Source organism: Tyto alba, unplaced genomic scaffold, assembly GCF_018691265.1.
Source record: "Tyto alba isolate M040663 unplaced genomic scaffold, T.alba_DEE_v4.0 Super-Scaffold_6, whole genome shotgun sequence".
NCBI classification, from domain to species: domain Eukaryota; kingdom Metazoa; phylum Chordata; class Aves; order Strigiformes; family Tytonidae; genus Tyto; species Tyto alba.
The window spans coordinates 22968893-22987200 of NW_024881327.1; the positions used below are offsets into that span (position 1 = coordinate 22968893).

At 40.0% G+C, this 18308-nt stretch overlaps 1 protein-coding gene across 2 annotated transcripts in view; it reads left to right on the forward strand.

Annotated features, from left to right (window-relative positions):
- The first annotated feature begins 2011 nt into the window (after window positions 1-2011).
- The window catches only part of MTMR7 (myotubularin related protein 7), a 48999-nt gene continuing 32702 nt past the window's right edge, over window positions 2012-18308 (forward strand). Inside the window, exon 1 of one of the 2 annotated variants that reach the window (XM_042808274.1) lies at window positions 2012-2404. In XM_042808274.1, the coding sequence (XP_042664208.1) occupies window positions 2381-2404 (24 nt within the window). In that variant the 5' untranslated portion in view covers window positions 2012-2380. The remainder of the gene's footprint in view (window positions 2405-18308) is intronic. The other variant, XM_042808273.1, reaches the window with a different exon arrangement.

Consider the following 18308-nt stretch of genomic DNA (forward strand, 5'->3'; position numbering starts at 1 on the left):
GAGTGAAATTATTAAAACCTCTGAGAAGAGTTTTCATCCAGTTGATGGTGTCTCAGATTATGATCATACCAGCCACTCCTGCTCAGTAACAGTTGAACTATAAGAGAAAGGAAGGCAGAAATGGGCCAAAACAAGGGAGGAAGGAAGCAGAATGGTCAAACCTGGGGATGACTTATATTCCATTTATGATAGTACATCTTCTGTCTCCTCTAACTAAAGAGTTAGCAAGTAGCAGGATTGGAGAAACATTGGCAAGACTAAGGCCAGTACAGCTATACCCGTTGTTCATTTTCTATGGGTGGAGAGCAGTAACGAGTGGTGCTCCTCAGGGGCTGGCATTGCAACCAGTGCTGTTTAACATCTTTGTTGGTGACATGGACAGTGGGACTGAGTGCACCCTCAGCAAATTTGCCGATGACACCAAGCTGTGTGCTGTGGTCAACACGCTGGAGTGAAGGGATGCCATCCGGAGGGACCTGGACAGGCTTGAGAGGTGGCCCTGTGAAAAGCTCAGGAAGTTCAAAGAGGCCAAGTGCAACGTCCTGTACATGGGTTGGGGAAATCCCAAGAACAAATACAGGCTGGGTGATGAATGGATTGAAAGCAGCTCTGCAAAGAAGGACTTGGACTGTTAGTGGATGGAAAACTGACTATGAGCCAGCAATGTGTACTCACAGTCCAGAAAGCCAGCCGTGCCCTGGGCTGCATCAAGAGCAGTGTGGCCAGCAGGTTGAGGGAGGTGATCCTCGTCCTCTACTCTGCTCTCGTGAGACCCCACCTGCAGTGCTGTGTCCAGCTCTGGGGCCCTCAACACAAGGAGGACATGGACCTGCTCGAGCGGGTCCAGAGGAGACCATGAAGATGATCAGGGGGCTGGAGCACCTCCCCTGTGAGGACAGGCTGAGAGACTTGAGGTTGTTCAGCCTGGAGAAGTCTCCAGGGAGACCTTATAGTGGTCTTCCAGTCCCTAAAGGGTTCCTACAGGAAAGATGGGGAGGGACTCTTTGTCAGGGAATGCAGTGATAGGACAAGGGGTAATGGTTTTAAACTGAAAGCAGGCAGATGTATATTAGATATAAGGAAGAAATTCTTTACTGTGAGGGTGGTGAGACACTGACACAGGTCTCCCAGAGAAGCTGTGGCTGCCCCCTCCCTGGCAAGGTTCAAGGCCAGGTTGGACAGGGCTTTGAGTAACCTGGTCTGGTGGAAGGTGTCCCTGCCCATGGCAGGGGGGCTGGAACCTGATGATTTTTAAGGTCCCTTCCAACCCAAACCATTCTATGATTCTACGATTCTATGATTTGTTTCTATCTCTAGATGAGGTTAGTCCCTATTTGTGAAGAATTTCTGGAATACATTGATCAATATAGAATACCTGGTCATTTTATAACCCTCAAAAGCTATGGTTTATCTGAAACAATATATTAGCACCTCTAGTCATTTGCACATTGGCATAACCACTGAAAAATTTCTCTTTTTGCTCAAGATGTGATAGCAATTCATATTGGAGATGAATCAGGTTGGAGATACCTGTTCTTCATCTTTGCACACGTGAGCTGGGGAAACCATCTCTGTAGCATTTGTTTTTGCTCCAAGAGATAAACACATCGCTTGGAACAGTCAATGCAAAAGATGGGACAAGGAATTTGAGGAAGCATAAGACTGAAGACTGTGTGTCACAAAAGATCACCCCTTGTGCAAATCTGAGGATGCAACAAAATCGTGAATTATAAAAAAAAAAAACAGACATGCAGAGCTTGAGAAAAAACAGAATTCAGCGCTTCAATGTCATTAAGTGCAGCTTTTGTCTTGGAGATATTGTACATGCTGGGCCAGGGAACAACAGAAAAAAAAAAAAATAAAATGGGGGGAGGCGATGTCAGACAGAGCTCCCTTTTGTGCGTCTGATCTTGTCTTTCCTGAAAGAAAGGACAGAGCGATGTGGTTTTAGCTACGACAGCAAACCGCTGGAGAGCCGGGCTGTGCCTCTCGGTGCCCGGGGGGAGCAAGACGCCGCCGCCGCCGCCGAGGACCGGGGTCCCCGCGGCCGGGGCCGGGGCCGGGGCCGGGCAGGCGCGGAGCATCCCCGCCGCCGCCGGGGCAGCATGGCAGCTGCCGGGGAGGTGGAGCCAGCCGCTGACCTGCCAGCATCGAAACACCGGCACATTATCTGCTTTGAATAAATCCTCCCTTTTCCCTTCCTACCTGCGCCGGAAAACGCGAGGAAAGATAAAATAAAAATAGATTTTATATATATATATATATATATGTATTCAAAAGCAGGTCTGTGAGGAGCAGAGAGGAGGGCGGCCAGGTGGGTAGGGCTGCCTCTCCGCCGGCTGCGGGAGGCGCATGAGGAGCCCGGCGGGCCGCCGCCGCCATGGAGCACATCCGGATGCCCAAGGTGGGTCCCGGCGGGCGGGCAGCGGGGCCGGGGCCGGCGGGGAGCGGCCGACCGGGCCCCGGCAGCACCCCCCGCACCCCCGGCCCCGGCAGCACCCCCGGCCCCGGCAGCAACACCCCCCGCACCCCCGGCCCCGGCAGCACCCCCGGCCCCGGCAGCACCCCCGCACCCCCGGCCCCGGCAGCACCCCCGGCCCCGGCAGCAGCCCCGCACCCCCGGCCCCGGCAGCACCCCCGCACCCCCGGCCCCGGCCCGGCGTTGGCGGAGCGGGGGTTTGAGCCGCGGCCCGGCGGGCGGGAGGATGTGCGCGGCCACCCCGGGCTGCTGCCGGCGGGTTCTTGGGGTTTGGATTTTTTTTTTTTTTTTTTTTTTTTTTTTTTTTTCCGGCTAGTTTGCTACGAAATCCGCCCAAATGCGCCGGGAGGTGGACGCGTTGCTTTGCGATGTGGGCAGGGGATTTGTCGGGCATTTTAACGGCTTTTTACTCAGTCCCCCCTACTAAGGCGGGCGGTGCCGGTATCCAAAATGAGAGGTGCGTTATCCGCTCTTCAGATGCCTTTAGTTCACCCGAGTGTTTCAGACCTGGTGATGAATGAATGTGTTTAGTGTTTGTATACCGACATTTGGCCGGTGTAATCATTCTTTTCATATGTCTTCCTAAGCGTGAGGCCTGTATTTGTTAACAAAATTGCCATCTTGCTCTGAAAAAAAGAAGATACAGTTTTGACACATAAACATTTTAGGTTAGAATTAATAAGAAATGAACTGGACCTATATGTTGATTTGAAGTGAGGGTGGGATATATTTTCACATTTATTTATTTACCCAAACTCATGTGATTCAGAATTTATGTTGCTTTGTGCCTATCTGTTTATCAGTACTTAGTACGATGACATGGATTTGAGATGAGGGCCTCTTCTTAGTTCATCTAGATTTTTGGGCATTTAGGTGTTGAGCTGCAAATATATTAAGAAAATAGGCATTTATAACAACTACCTTTCCTCTCATTTCATGATCTATTATCTGCCTTTGTGGGAAGGCTGAATATCAGAATAGTAAGAATGTATCCTACTGCAGGTAGGAAACCATTAGGGAAAGTTGTCTGGACAGATGTTTCTGATCATTAGCTGAAGAACACTGAAAGTGTGAATGAGGAAAATAGTGAAAACATAAGTAAGGGTAGAAAAAATCCTAAAAATAAATGGTTATATTTGCTGTGAATGGAAGGCCAAGGCAAGTCCTTGTTGTAGACAATTGAATCTGTTAGTTTTTCTACAAGCAAGTCCTTAAAATGCTACCATATATATGTAAAACCCATTTCTGTATCCAACAGCTGTGAGAAGGCACTGTATTGATGACTCAAAACACTGAAAATCTTACTCAGTGTGAGGTGATTCTGCAGTCTTGGTTCCTGGCGTTTCCTTGCATTGTAGCTACGCTAAAACTTCTAATATAATAAAGCAGTTTAGAAGGCATGATTTAAAGGTACCAGTAATACACAAATTCTTTAATATTTCTTACATAGATGTAGAAAATCCAGGAGATTCAACATGAGTCAGTATTGAAATACTTAATCTCTCCAGTTACTCCTAAATTCACTGACAAGTCAGTGTATCTACAGTCACCTAGCAGACTTAGTATCTTTGATCTGTTTGCTCAAAAAACCTCAGCTTAAAATCAACCACCGAACAGTGTTGGGCTTTTTCAGTTTTGTTTTTACTGAATTTGTTTTTGATAATTTGGAATTTAATGTTAAATGATTTCCAACGCCAGCAATGTAAAAATAGGTAAGGGAGAGCTATGTGGATATAGGGATAGTCACACTGTATCATGTAAGTCTCTGGTATCACATTTCCTGACTCCATCTGATTTTCACCTGAGAGAAATTTGACAAGCACTACCCTACTCTTTAAAGGTATTAATCTCAGAATAATGGAACTTTCCTTGATTTGCAAACCCAGCAAAATGGAAAATCAAGATAAATCTCATACTCAGAAAAAGAAAAAACTTAATAATATCTGAAAACAAAATTCCTGCCCCAAGTAAACACTTTTCCTTCAAGAGGCAGTAAAAAAAGGTCTGTATCACATGACATCCATCAGGACTTGGCAATTGTTTTTTATTTTAATTGAAATATAACTGTAATGAGTGATGGTTCATAAATATTAAAATAAATCTGATACATCATAACTGTCATTAAAAAGGCAGAAAGAAATTCCGTAGAAGTTCGACCAGAAGTTCATTTAAGCCACTACTCTGTGTCTGACAGTAACAGGAGAACATACAAACCTGGCCACATTCTGCACCCTCTCAGCACCCACAGTTGTATTAGTGTCCAACCCTTCCTAGGTCGATTAGTGTCCCTTTATGGGCCTCTCTGTGTGAGTTTGCCAAAGCTCCTTCTAGACATGCTGACACCCTCTGCCTCCACAGTCTGCATGGAAGCAAGTTCCAGAAGAGCATGGCTGTACAAAAAAATTACTTTCTTCTACCTGTTAAAAAGTTCTTAGTAGTTTCATTCAATACTCCCTGCTTCTAGCTTTGAAGATTTGGTGAATAATAGTTCCATGTTCTCCTTATCCACGCCTTCACTGTAAATCTTGATCACAACCCAGCTGATTCTGATCATTTCAGAGAAATGTTAACAATGACCCCATGACCCCTTTCCTCTGTGGTAACTATCAATTCTGAGTCTGTGGTTGTGTAGATATGGTTTAGGTTGTTTTTCCTATAGGTACATTACTTTGTCTATCTCTGTTGAAGGTTTTCGGTGTCTCTTTTGCCCACACACTGTTTTGTGAGGCTCCTCTGGAGTTTCTGTGCCACAGATCAAGCATTTGGCTATCTACAGCTTATGATCATCCACATACTTGAACATATCACTGTTTATTCTTTTCTTCAGGTCACCAAGAAAGTTGAATAAAACCAGTCCCAGCAGCAGACTTTGTAGGACTTCACTGTAGACCTTCATCCTGAAAAGAGACCGTTAAGCCCTAGTCTTTGCTTCCTGTCCTTTAACCAGCTTTGTCTGTAAATAGACCTTTCCTCCATGGCAACTTAGTTTCTCTAATCGCCTCCGACTGTCAAAAGCTTTTTTAGAACTCTATGTGTCTTCTGGGTCACCTTTACCCACGTGCTTTGTCGCAGCATCACAGGACTTCAGCAAAATTTCCCGCTGCAAAAGCCATTCAGGTTCTTTCGCAGCAGACTGTGTGTATCCACCTGCTCAACAATCCTGTTCTTTCACATGGTGTTGACATAACTACCTCATTTTGCTAATGATACATTGTCTAATCTTTCACCAAAAGACATGACACCTTTAAGTCTACTTCTGAAGAATTTCACTGCTGTCTCTCTTTACCAAGTTAAAGTAGCAAGACAATAGCAGAAATAGAAACCAGGTCTCTTGACAGTTGTCAGACAAAGCTACTTTTCTTCATTATTTTTGAAATGGTATTCCCTAGACCTTCTGGACCTTCCCTGGACCTTCTAAATAGCCAAGTCCCAAACACACTATTTTATGTACTGAACGCTATTGTCCTATCATTATATTATCGCTAGAACACTGAGTGCATATGTGATGTAGGCTTATACATACATGTGCAGTAATGATGTTTTCACAAAGTTAATGTCATCCTATGTATGCAGGCTGTGATTGGAATACACTTAAGTGTTTCTAACAGTCACTCATTGTTAAATAGAATTATACATTATATAATTATATATTCTATTTTTTAAAAATTAAAAATTAGTAAAACCACTGTCTGCCATGAGTATGGATCGAGCAGCAGAACAGCTTAGGATAACTTCCAAAACCCCAAATACGACAAACTGCTCATACCAGTCATAAAAAATGAATAAGGAATACTTCTGCATGGACTAGAAGCACATCTAGTTAACAACTGTAGAGTATGTCTGGCCATGGAGAGGTTGACAGATAAAGAGCTCTGAAGGTATGTTTACTTCATAGGGGAACTTCATACACTGTTGCTAACCAGTTACTTTATTTTATTTACCACTGTTGTGGTTTGAGCCACGAACCAGGACAACCACTGTTCCCTATCATTTGTCTTTGTCTATTGTCAGCAGTCCTCCTGAATGCCCTTCTTGTAATAAAGAATACATCAGATTTACCCCTGGTGTAACAGCTGTCTTCAGCAGAGTTAGCCCAGAAATTAATTTGGCTCAGTATCTCTTGTTAACGCAATACTTGGGATGACTTCAGTTGCTCAAGTGCTTTAATTTTTATGAAGTTAAGGGATAAATAATCCCTTTCTCAGGCAGAATTTAAGGTATGCTGCCATTTCTCATGATAATGACAAATCTTCCTACCAGATGTATTACTTTCCAAAACAAATTTCCAGCATGTGTAAATGAGTGTTGTTTCCTTTTGTTTTCAGTCTATTTTCCTTTCCATAGTTCTTCCTTTTCATTCAGAAAACTTTATAACACAAGTCAATTTTCCCAATGTCTCCATCAAGAAACCCTTATCGTTTATATCCACTTTATATATGACATGCATAAATGGCAAAAAAATTGTCCAGGTGCTTATCTAGGTCAGTGGTAAAATGGAAACCAGCAAGCCTAATCTCTGCTCTCCAACTACATCTGTTGGGTTGCTGGATCTCCACCTATTTTTAAGCTAAGTTCTCTGTGTGACTTCTGTTGAGATAAGAGGTGACGTTATAGTTAAGTTCTCCATATTCAGGCTACCGTTCTTTTGGGAAAGGTTCGCTTTCACTTCAGTGATATAGGAAAGTGGCAGCAGTGCTGAGGCAATATCAGGAACCACCTGGGGATGTGGGCTGGTTGTTTCCCCGGCAAGCCAGAGAGTGGCGTACCACAGACACTTCGCCATAGCCATCCTAGCTCTTGGCTCAACTTTTCTTTCGTTTGCTATTTAGAAAAGACAGAGGAGGTAAGGCTGGCATGGCCCTTGCCTTTTATTGGTGTTTTGGGTCATCAGCTTTCAGTAGACACTTTACTGCAACCTCTTTTGGGTGCCAGCTTGATTTTCTGCTTTTCAAGTGTTGTGTCAAGGTGGACAGTATTCACTTTTCTATTCTAAGTATACAGCTTAGAGCAGTGTACCTTACAGCTCAGCTGGTGCTTTCTGATTCCATAACTGTTTTCTAACTTTACATCATGGTTAGGAAATGTTTAACCTATTATGAGGCCAGATATATTTAAAAACTTCAGACGTCATTCTTCTTCACTGTTTATACTCAAAGTGATGCAGTAAAACATCTATACTAGTTCTAGACACTTTTGACTCTGATTTTGTGCATTATAGATTTTTTCTTGCTAATAATTTTTCCCTATTTAAAATGCAATTTAGGTTTTTTTGGGGGTTCCATTTATTTCATCTTTGTGCTGTGGAACTTTAAGCACAAATGATAAATTTAATGCAAATAACCTTGCAATATACTATACTGAAAAGCATTCTGTGGTTTGGCATTCAAGACTGGAGGTGGATAAAATTAAAATAGGAACTGCAGAGGATATCTAGATGATGTGGGATTGGATTTAAAATCTCAGTTTGGAATTTGCTCCTAAAATATTTGTTTTGAATTAGAGTCATCAAGGGACCTGCTTATTAATGTCAGTTTAGTTTTAAACAAAATCTTGTAACAGCCATTATTCTCAAAAGATTTAGTCAGAAAATGGCCAAAAGGTCATGCAAATCATGGTTATTGTGCATTCATGATACCAGTTTAATTAAATTCCAACTGAAGGGTATTTTTATTTTCCTAACCCACTTCAGAGAATTGTGGACTTTTAAACTTTAGCTCTATTTGACTGGATGTCAGAACCACGGACTGATTACAGTATGGACCACAAACTTGGTGAAAATTATATTTACAGTTTACCTCACTCATAGATCATATTTTTGTAACTTGACTATTTTGTAACTTGACTGGCCTACAATCCAGCTGGGAATTAACCATCTCAGCCTCAGTTTTCTCATTATCTTTATCATTTAAGTCACTTAATATGTCTTGTAAGAACTGGAGGAGATCCAGAGCTGTCTTTGATTTGAGTGGGTTTCAAGATAATTTCATTATTAGTGAAATTAAACTAACTCCTGCTAAAAAAAAAATAAAAATATTATGGTGTAATTTTAGTGAATCACATAGCCAGACTTGCTCTTTGGGTCTTGGATTTCCTCCTCCTCCACATCATGGATTTAGTTTGGCTCATTCCCATTGTGAATACGAGACTGTGTCATGGTATATTGGAAGATTTTGGCTGCGGTTTTATTCCCCAATCAGTATTTCCTTTTTCTTGTTCAGTGATATGGATTTTTTTTTTTTCTTTCTCCCAGGCTTCTCAGGTTGTAGTTTCGATATTTTCCTTATTTTGGAGTGTTTCTTTTGGACTCCACCTTCTTTCCATTCTTAAGGTCTTATAATTTTATTTTTCCTTAGCAGGAACTTTTCAATTAAAAATTTTAAATTGACATGTTCTTATTTACCAGACCAAAATGAGTCACAGAAGGCTATTGTCGCTGAAGTTCTGTGAAAACATCAGCAAGATTCTGATGAAAATTTGCCTGTTTTCCTGGCTATCTATTCAGCAGATTACTGGGGATCTGAGAGCTGTCCTTTCCTCAAGTCAGCAGTGAAACTGGAGACTTTGGGGTTTCTGAGCTCCACAGTCCTATGTCAAGTCTGCAATCTGGAGACCTAACCATAGCTAGCTCTTGGTTCCCGGGTCCACAGTCAACATCCTGCAGCTCTGACACCCCACACTGAGCCAGTGCATCTCTAAGATCTAGGAGACTTGCATTTGACTGTGGATTTGAGAACTTTGGTTCACCCTGTGGAACAACGAACCTGGAAATTCGGGTAACTCAGGCTTGTTCACTGTTAGGATACTAACTTGGTCTTCATGTGGTAGAGCTGAAGCCTTTTTTTTTTTGCTTGGTTGTTTTTGGTTTTGCTTTTGTTTTTGTTTTTGCTTTGTTTTGTTGTATTTTTTTGTTTGTTTGTTTTCTGTACTGGATCAGACTAGGGTGCTTCTAATTTTGTAACCAAAACATCTGATTCAGAATACTAAATAGCTAACTAATTAACTAAGGGAAGTGAGGGAAAGCATGATCCATCTGGGAAGATGCTTCCAAATTTATGTCCTGAGGCATGAACACTGATAGATCCAGTGGTCCTAATCCAAAGGTCATTTAAGGCAGTAAAAGATCTCCTCTGGCTTGAAAAGACTCAGGATCTAACATTTTGGCTTTTATGTTTTTGGTTCTATTTTCACTTGGTTTTCTTTATTTTACATTAACCTTAGCATTAGGGCCTCTATTCTAAAGCATCTATTCTAAATGCTTTTTCTCTTTTGAAACTTAGTTTTCATACATATGCCTGTTCCCAATATGTACTTTATTTCTATTTTGCTTGTAGTGTTGTTTAAAAAAAGCCCAACCAAGTCTTTCTTTACATACCTTGTTTTTCTCACATTCTATGAGTGGGAAGGCACTTTCTCCCTTGTGGGATCCGTATCCTGACTCATTGTACTAATTGGAAAGGTAGTTTTTCTTTATATTTCTAGTTTTATATCTATTTCATTTAGATCTAGAATGCTCTGTTAAGTCCATAATAATATAAATATTTTCCTAATCCTGGAATCGGCAGACCTCCTTTGGATTTTCTATGTCAGGCCTTCATATTTTCAATAATGTGACCCTCAATAAAGAGGCAGCTGGATAAAGTCATAAAACAAGATCTAAAAAACATGGAAAACCACACGCTTTAATTTTCTGTCTTGGTATCCATGTCTAAACCAGTCACTCTAAAACTTACTGCACTTAAAAAATGGTACTGAAAATCACTTAGACAGCATGTCTGCAGGGTACTCTTTGATTTCTCTTTATGCATAGTAGGAGACTGAGGTTGGAGTAGAGGATTTGAGAAGTTTGGCTTTGGACTGGTCAAGGCTGGAATCCCTAAGCCTGCTGTTAATGAACGCGACGGTGGCATTTCATCGATTAGTATCTGTAAGCTAAAGGAATTATCTATTTGCAACAGAAAATACACATTGACATTTTCTGATGTGCAGGTGTACTCTGCTGAGAAAGACAGATCCCTACCACGAGAAAAGGGAGTCCTACAATTTCATCTTTAATGCAGATCTTTTGTGGGCCGCACAGCTGAAATGGCTTGGTACTGCTGCTCTAAAATAGGCTGCAGAACAGGATGTAATTTTAAACATGCAACAGAAAAGTCTGTATCAAATGGAGGAATTTAAACATAGATTTCTTTTCAGTGACCCTTGGCTGCATACAGAATTCATTCTCCCCAATATAGCTTACTGCTGTGAGGAATACGATAATTTTCCATATATTTTTTCAGAACTAAATATAAACAATTTTGGCAAATGTAGTAAGATTTACTGACTTGAAGCACATTTTTTCCTAAATTAAAGCTGATAGATAAGTTTTTTAATAGAACACACAGAAAAATTAAGATTCCTCAGTTGTTCTCTTCTCTTTTTCTAGATAATTGACATCTAATATAGACTGAGAGTCTTTCTATAAGCTCACCCATTTATGGGTGAGCTTCGTGTTACTATGTTCAGACCATATTGCAGTGCTATACGCACTTGTAATAGGTTACTGTTCACTGCATCCATTATACAACTGCTACTCAGCTATATCTGATAATATGGTACTGACCTCCCACTTTTTATAGATCTTAGCAGACAATAGGATTTTTTTAAGCCAAATTGTTAGGTAATTTGTTCATTGTCTTGTTAACATTATGAGTCACTCTTTTTTTTTTTTTTTTTTTTTTTTTTTTTTCAGCTCTTTTCCAGTATTCCTGTTTCACTTTAGTCCTTTAGTAAATCAGACTTGCTTAGATTTTTCTTTAATATTTCCCCCCATCCTGTCAGGTTTGCCCCGAGGAAACTTTTTACAATACAGAGCCTAAGATGTCTTTACTTAAATTTAATGATTTTGATATTTTTGGTTTTGATTGATTCTTTTGAGACATGCAGCCATCCGACTCTGTGTTACAGATTGACTGTGCATTATTTAACTGCACTCGGGAAATCTTTTCAGAGATGGAAATATAAAAAAGTTACATGGATCAACTACAGTTTTCATTATTCTTATGAAATAGAATAGAAACCACATTAAATGACAGCATCGATTGGCAATTCAGTTTTCCTTTATTCTTGTTCCAAGATTATGCAAAAAGATCACTTGCTGTATATTTTGTTTAATGAGTACAACACTATACTATTTTTGTGTGAAAAAAAATGTAATAGCATTTGGTCTTTTGCCTGTTGTATTTTTTCACCCTCAGGAATTATGCTGAACACATGGATAGCTGGGGTCAACCAGGGTGAAGAAAGCTCAAATATTCCATTTGGCCTCAAACCATACCAGCTGTTCTCCTTTTTTCTCATTAGGCTCAGGCTTTTGGCTTGCACAAACTCTTCCCTGAGCTTTTGCGTGCCTGCAGTGCTCAAGCCAGTCAGACTCCTGTCACCATTTCACAGGATTTGGTTTCTTCTTGCTTTTACTTGCATGTATAACAACACAGGGTGAGTAGGGAAGGCAGCTGAAATCCCTGGGCTGTCTAGGAGCCCAAGGGAAGATGAAATCCTGGATGGACAAGAAGCAGCCTTTCTAGGCCTGAGTGCATGCCACTAACCTAATAGGGGCCTGGCCTTGTTCCACGGCTTTGGGTCAACCTTCTCAGCAGCACAGACTGTTGTGAAAGCAGTCTTTCTTTGTCCTTGAAGAATCACTGAAACTCCTTTTTACAGTCAAATGTCAAGGTACCCGATCAGCTTTTATCCGGAACTTGCTTGGACAGGCTTTTGTTGTAGCGCAATGAATTTCAACTGGTTGAACAATGGAGAAGCTCCTGAGGATGTGGCCTGAGCTAGGACATTCCCTTCTTACCTTTGATTAGAAGCTTTCTCCTGTCTGGGAGGTTTTTCTGGCCTTTCTTCACTTTTTGCAATAAGGAATTAGAGGAATTAGTTCCCCCAAAAGGAGTAGGGAGCACTTAGTGATACATGGGATCAGAGCTATTTTGTTCTTGGCTACCAGATGGGTTTTTCCAGTTGTGTTCTTCTTCCAGGTGCACAGTGATAATTGTAATGGGCAGCTTCGTGACTACCATGTCACTTGAACTGTCAGTTCAAGTGTCTTCAAGTTAGCTAACACATGGGAAGCAAAAACACAAACCGAAAACCTATGTGGCAAGAATAAAACTCTTTGAGATGTTTTTTCCTAATTCAAAATTTCATTTTATTTAAAAATCCTACAGTAGAAACTGTTTTGTGTTTGATAGCATCTCCCTGCTGTACATGAGTGTTGTGTCAGGAAGCAAAGTGATGTGGAGAGGCATGGGACTGAGGTTTTGCTCCAAGGCATGTTTTTTTCCAGTCTGACGAATCTGCTGTACAGCTTTGCTTCTCTATCCTTTCCCTACTGGAGTCTGAGTCCACAGTCAGAACTGATCCTACGTTTATCTGAAAGAACTTTCCCATGTGGAGTTAGGAACAGCTTGAAAAAGCAGCAGTAACCTGTGTTTTTTTACAATGTTGCTAAGTGTTTGGAGATACCAAAACATCTTAAAGAAGTGAGAATGAAAGTAGCATATTCAGGAAGCATTTAAAAATAGGCCATGCGGTCAGACCTTATTCAAGAATTAATCTATACTAAAAATGAGAACAAATTAGGGTACATGGATATTTTTAGGAATAACATTTTGGCATGCCAACTTTTCTGAACACTTCCACGGTCATATCTTTGACATTCTTCCTTTGGTGGGAGTCCCACTGAAAGTGGTGGGAGTTGTGCATGAATAAAGATTTGACCCATGCTTTCTCCTAATACGACATTTTTTTTCTTGAATGACCTTCTGGCAACCTTGTTTGTAAGTCATTTGTCATGCTTATTCTCTGAGTAAAAAGTGCCTTCCATCTGTTCCTAATCTGCGTTCTCTTTACCTTCTATTTTTGCCTTCTTTTTTCTGTCATCTGTGTTGCATTGAAATAGAATTTCTGGCCAACTTTATTTATCCCCATGTAAGGGGTTGTAATCATTGAAATAAATCTCTTGGCAGTCTTTTCTTTAAGCCTAGACAACCACAGTCATCAGGCAAAAACAAATGACGGGGGCAACAGCTTCAAATAAATTATTGAAGTTTTTACTTAGATGCCACTCTCCAGACTGGCTTGGTTAATGCTCTCTTTTTTTCTCCTCGAGATTCTCCAGCTCTCAGCTTTACAGGCTGTTTTTGCTCTTTTTTATTCTTTACCTAGTATTTTCTGGTCTGCTCTCTCCCACCAGCTGTTCATTTGAGGCAAAGCATGTATGCATGGTGTGTATGCTTTTTCCTGACGTGTCTTACCACATACATGATTTCTTAGGTTCTCTAATAAAGTATACAGTAGTTTTGGTGAAAAAATGGAGCACTTTTTGGAGAAAAGTAGGGGATGAATTACTACAATGTCTTTTTCTGATATTAAATTTAATTTTTTTTTAGCTATTACTGATTTCTCAGCATGCTGCTACTTTTTTAGATAGAAAAGCTTAAATTCTTCCAAAGCACTATTGCTATGTGTGTTCCTCTCTTGTGGCAATGAACATATTTGCATTCCCTCTGGACCGTTTAAAGACACTGTTTGACTTGGCTTTCTTTTTCTGATTGGGAGGGTGGAGAAGAAGAAAGAAGGCTCCTTCTCTGAATCCTTTGATCAGAAGAATGAAATTTAAGATTGGGGCTAGCTCTATTTTACTTTTTTTTTTTTTTTTTTTTTTTTTTCAGTATCCATGGGTGAAATACAGTGCTTTTTCAGAAAGTTTGAGTAACTGGAAATTAGGCAGAAGAAACACAGATGGGGTTCAGATTAAAACCATGTAAATCCATGCAGAAGGTTATGCAGAGAGCTTTTAGAACAAGCTGCTGAGAGTTTAGAGACCCTTACTGCTCCTGAAGGCACTTCGTGTCACTCACTGTAAATCAGAACTGTGGATTTGAATCCAGGTAGAGTTTAGATTTAAGCAGTTCCTTTTCCCTTTGGAAATTATGTTAGATATGATAAGGTGGTTCATGAGGCAAGTTATTAGTAAACCTGCTTTATTTTTCTCATACTACAATCACAGAGTGACAGATATCGTGTTGTAGGCAAGGTTATTCAACAAATCATGCTAATGTTTATTGACCCAAATTTTGAGGTTCTCACTAATTTTAATGTAATTTAATGACTCCTACTGTATTCTTTGAGATCAGCAGAAATAAGGGATAGCTAAAAATTCAGTCCACTGCATTATCTCATAAACAGTACTTTTTCCTTGTTGAGCCTGGTAGGAGAGCTCATTCTGAGTTGTACTTAAACTGAAATACTGAAAAACTGAGAAGCTCATGTTCGAATGCAGAAGTATGCTACTGTGGGTGCTGTGCTGTGTCACAAAAAAGTTGTCAGTGTAAAAAAATTCTATATTCTCAAATAAATAGAAATTGCCAAGAGTTCCACTTAACGAGAGCAAAGAAACATAGACAATTGGAACAGATACGTGTGTGTTTCTGTACAAATATTAAAAGCCTGGAAAAAAATGTTGAAACTAAAGCTACTGGTTATAAATGAGAATGTTGATGTAATAGGCACATTAGAAACTTAGTGGAAGAAAAATAATCAACGTGACAGTTACATCAGTGACAAATTACATGGGACAAACAAGTAAAGTCATGCCTGTCAAAGACTAGACTTTTTGTATTGAGGTAAACACAGTCAAATCTCATAGATTAAATCACAAAAGCAAAGAATCCCTACAAATTGAACAACAAGATTAAATAGGAAAAGTAGAACTGTAGCACCACAGGACTGCAGGACAGTATTAGGACTGTAGTACTGACTGTCCTACCTAAATAGTGGCATTGCCTGTGACAATCTAAACAAGATCAAGTGGGCCATGAAGGTGGGAAATGCAATAACAGTGGGAGACATCATTTACCAAATTGAGATTGGGTAAATGGGTTGGGAGTGGGGGGTGATTCTGAGTAACATTTTAGGTTTTATAAATGTTTGCTTATATGGAGGCTAATTGTTTGTCTTGGAAAAAAAAAAAAAAAGAAAAATAATTCTAAGTAATTCTAAATAATCCTAGGACGTGGTTTTAGGGTCTTAGAGAGTGACAGAAAGACCTGGTTCAAAATCCAGCTATAAGCTCTGCGTGACAGCAACTAACGTACTTAGATGCAGTATTATTGAAATAGCAAAAAAAGGGGAAAAAAATCCCATGGCAATATTTAACTTCAAAGAGGAAACTACATAAAAATGTGAAAACTGTTTAAAAAGAAAGAGAGCCAAAATTTAAAATGTTTATCAGAGTCATGAAGATTGTTTAAATATGGGAGCTCACTGAAAGCTGACTTCCAGAAGAAGGTTTTAAAAGACAAAAAAAAGGTTTACAGAGCTGAACAACAGGGTGAAGGAGTAAGAGGATGTCTCTTATTAAAAGGACTTCTTTTATTAGAAGTTAAAGGGCTTTCTTCAAATTGAAGGTGTGCCTAAATGAGGAAAATAAAGCATAAGCAAGTTAAATATATGGACAAAATAAGGCAGGCCAAAAGAGATTTTGAAGAATAACTTGGCAAAAAAACTACTAGTAAAGCCACTTTCAAGCTGTCTTTAAGCAGGTAAAGTCCTGGCAGAAAATCTGCAGGACTAGTAAATGATCAAAGTAGGGCAAGTATTTAGGGACACGCCCATTCTGGCATATTTCTCTGTCAAGAACATATCAGAAGAATTGTCACCAGTAAAAGCACTGTAGGAAGAGATTTCAGAAGAAACTGGCAACAATGAACAGTAAAAAATTACCAGCACCAGATGGTATCCATGCAAGTTAAAAGAACTGAAGTACAAAACTGTCAAGCCAGTAATGACGGTGTAATGCCTAAAAGTTTCCTGGTCTGAAAAAAATGGAGTTGATAAATATGACATCTAATCTGAGAAATTGTTAGAAGCTGCAATGCCCCCTAGACTCTCTTCTAAATCATAAGATTTATAGGTAAGTATGATAAAAAGGGGAAGAATTGGCATAGCTTTTATAGAGGAAGCCAGAATCTCTAAAATTTATTTGAAAAAGTAACTGAACATATGGACAAGAGTGATCCATTTGATAGAAGCCAGTTGGTCTTCCAAAACTCATTTGAGCATATCTTTCATCAAAGTCTTTTGAAGAAACTTAAGTATCATAGGATAAGACTTACCGGCCTCTCAGTAATAACTAATTAAAAAATAAGAAAGAAATGACAAGAATATATTGTCGTTTTGTGATGGAGGGAACTCATCAGTAGAGATCCAACAAATCTGTAAGAGCTTGTGATGTTCAACTTACAGATGTTTTAAAAGACACAGGGAGGGGAGGAGATGCCAGAGGTGGCAAAGTTCACTGATAATATTGGCATTGTTTAAGGTAGGAGAAATGAAACATTGCTGTAGGGGCTTGCAGCTGTGTCTCATGTTACCAATGGGAACAAATAATCATTAATAAATGTAAGATAATACACATGGGGGGTAGGTCTTAACTTATGTATGCAGGCATGACTTGAAGTTACAATTGTTACTTCTAAGGAAAAAAAACCAAAACAAACAAAAACGCCACTGTGTTCAGCAGCAGACCAAAAAGCAATCAACTTTTGAAAACTTTTAAAAATTGAATAGAGGACAAAACAGGCAAACATCACCATTTCGCTATACAAACTCATCGTACACCCAAATCTTGAATTCTGTTTGCACTTTTGGCCTCTTCTAAAGAAACAGATCTTTCAGAGGATAATCAGAAGTGTGGAAGAGCTTGTCTGGAATAGCTTTCATAAAGATCACAACTACATAAATTTGAGCTCTTCAGTCTGGGAATGCAAGGATGGAGGGAGGAATCTGTAACAGCATGTGCGGCACAGAGGAAGTAAATGAGGAATGACATTCCCTGTTTACCAAATTGTTCACCAAATGCATGGTGCACCTGCTATTAGTGGCAGGTTCAAAACAAGCAAGAGGAAGGGATTTTTTTTGTACAAGGCATAGATGAAATGTGAAGATCATTCTCATAGGGTGTTATGGGTGCCAATAGGTTACAGGGATTCAAAATGTTATTTAACAAAATTCATGGAATTAAATTGCAGTTAAAAGCAATGGCTATTGAAAGCTATGACCTCAGTTTAGGAATCCCCCAGAGCTGCTGCTTTTTAGAAGCTGAGATAACATCCTGAGAGAGCTTCAGTACACGCTCACCTTTTACACTCTTCCCTCAGCAACTGCAATTGTCTGCTCAGAGAAACTGCAGGGCGAGGTGGATCTCTGATCTCACCTGGTGCAGCTGTTGTATTTGCTTTAATGGAATATGACTTACTGCACAGTTCTTATTGCAGCTGTTCCTGTTTGTTCAGATCCAACCTTTATTTTATTTGTAGCTCTCTATTTTAAAAAGTTCTGTATTAAAAAAAAAAAAAAAAAACAAAAACAAAAACAAAAAAACAACCAAACAAGAACTTTGTTAGCGTTATTCAGTCATGGGGCTCTGGTTGATGAATGGGGAGAAGATGTGATTAGGAGGCCTGGAAATTCATTCCTCAGCCCCTGCCCTGCTGTGTGGATGCTGCTTTGCATGTGTTTCATGGCCTAAACTACCTCAGTTTGTAGGGTGGGTGTGATGACCACTTTGTGCAAGATCAGTGCCTGTACAGCAGAGTCCTTGTTGCCAAACCTCACTTTTATGGTTGTTATTTGTGGGTTCCTTTTAGAGGGGCACTGCCTGCATCTTTCTTTGTATCATCCCTGCTCTTTTATATCTCCTTTTTTGCTTATTACTGAATGTTTACTGGGTTAATGCTGTGTTTCTTCCATTCCTCCTCACCCCAATACGTGACCTCTGAAG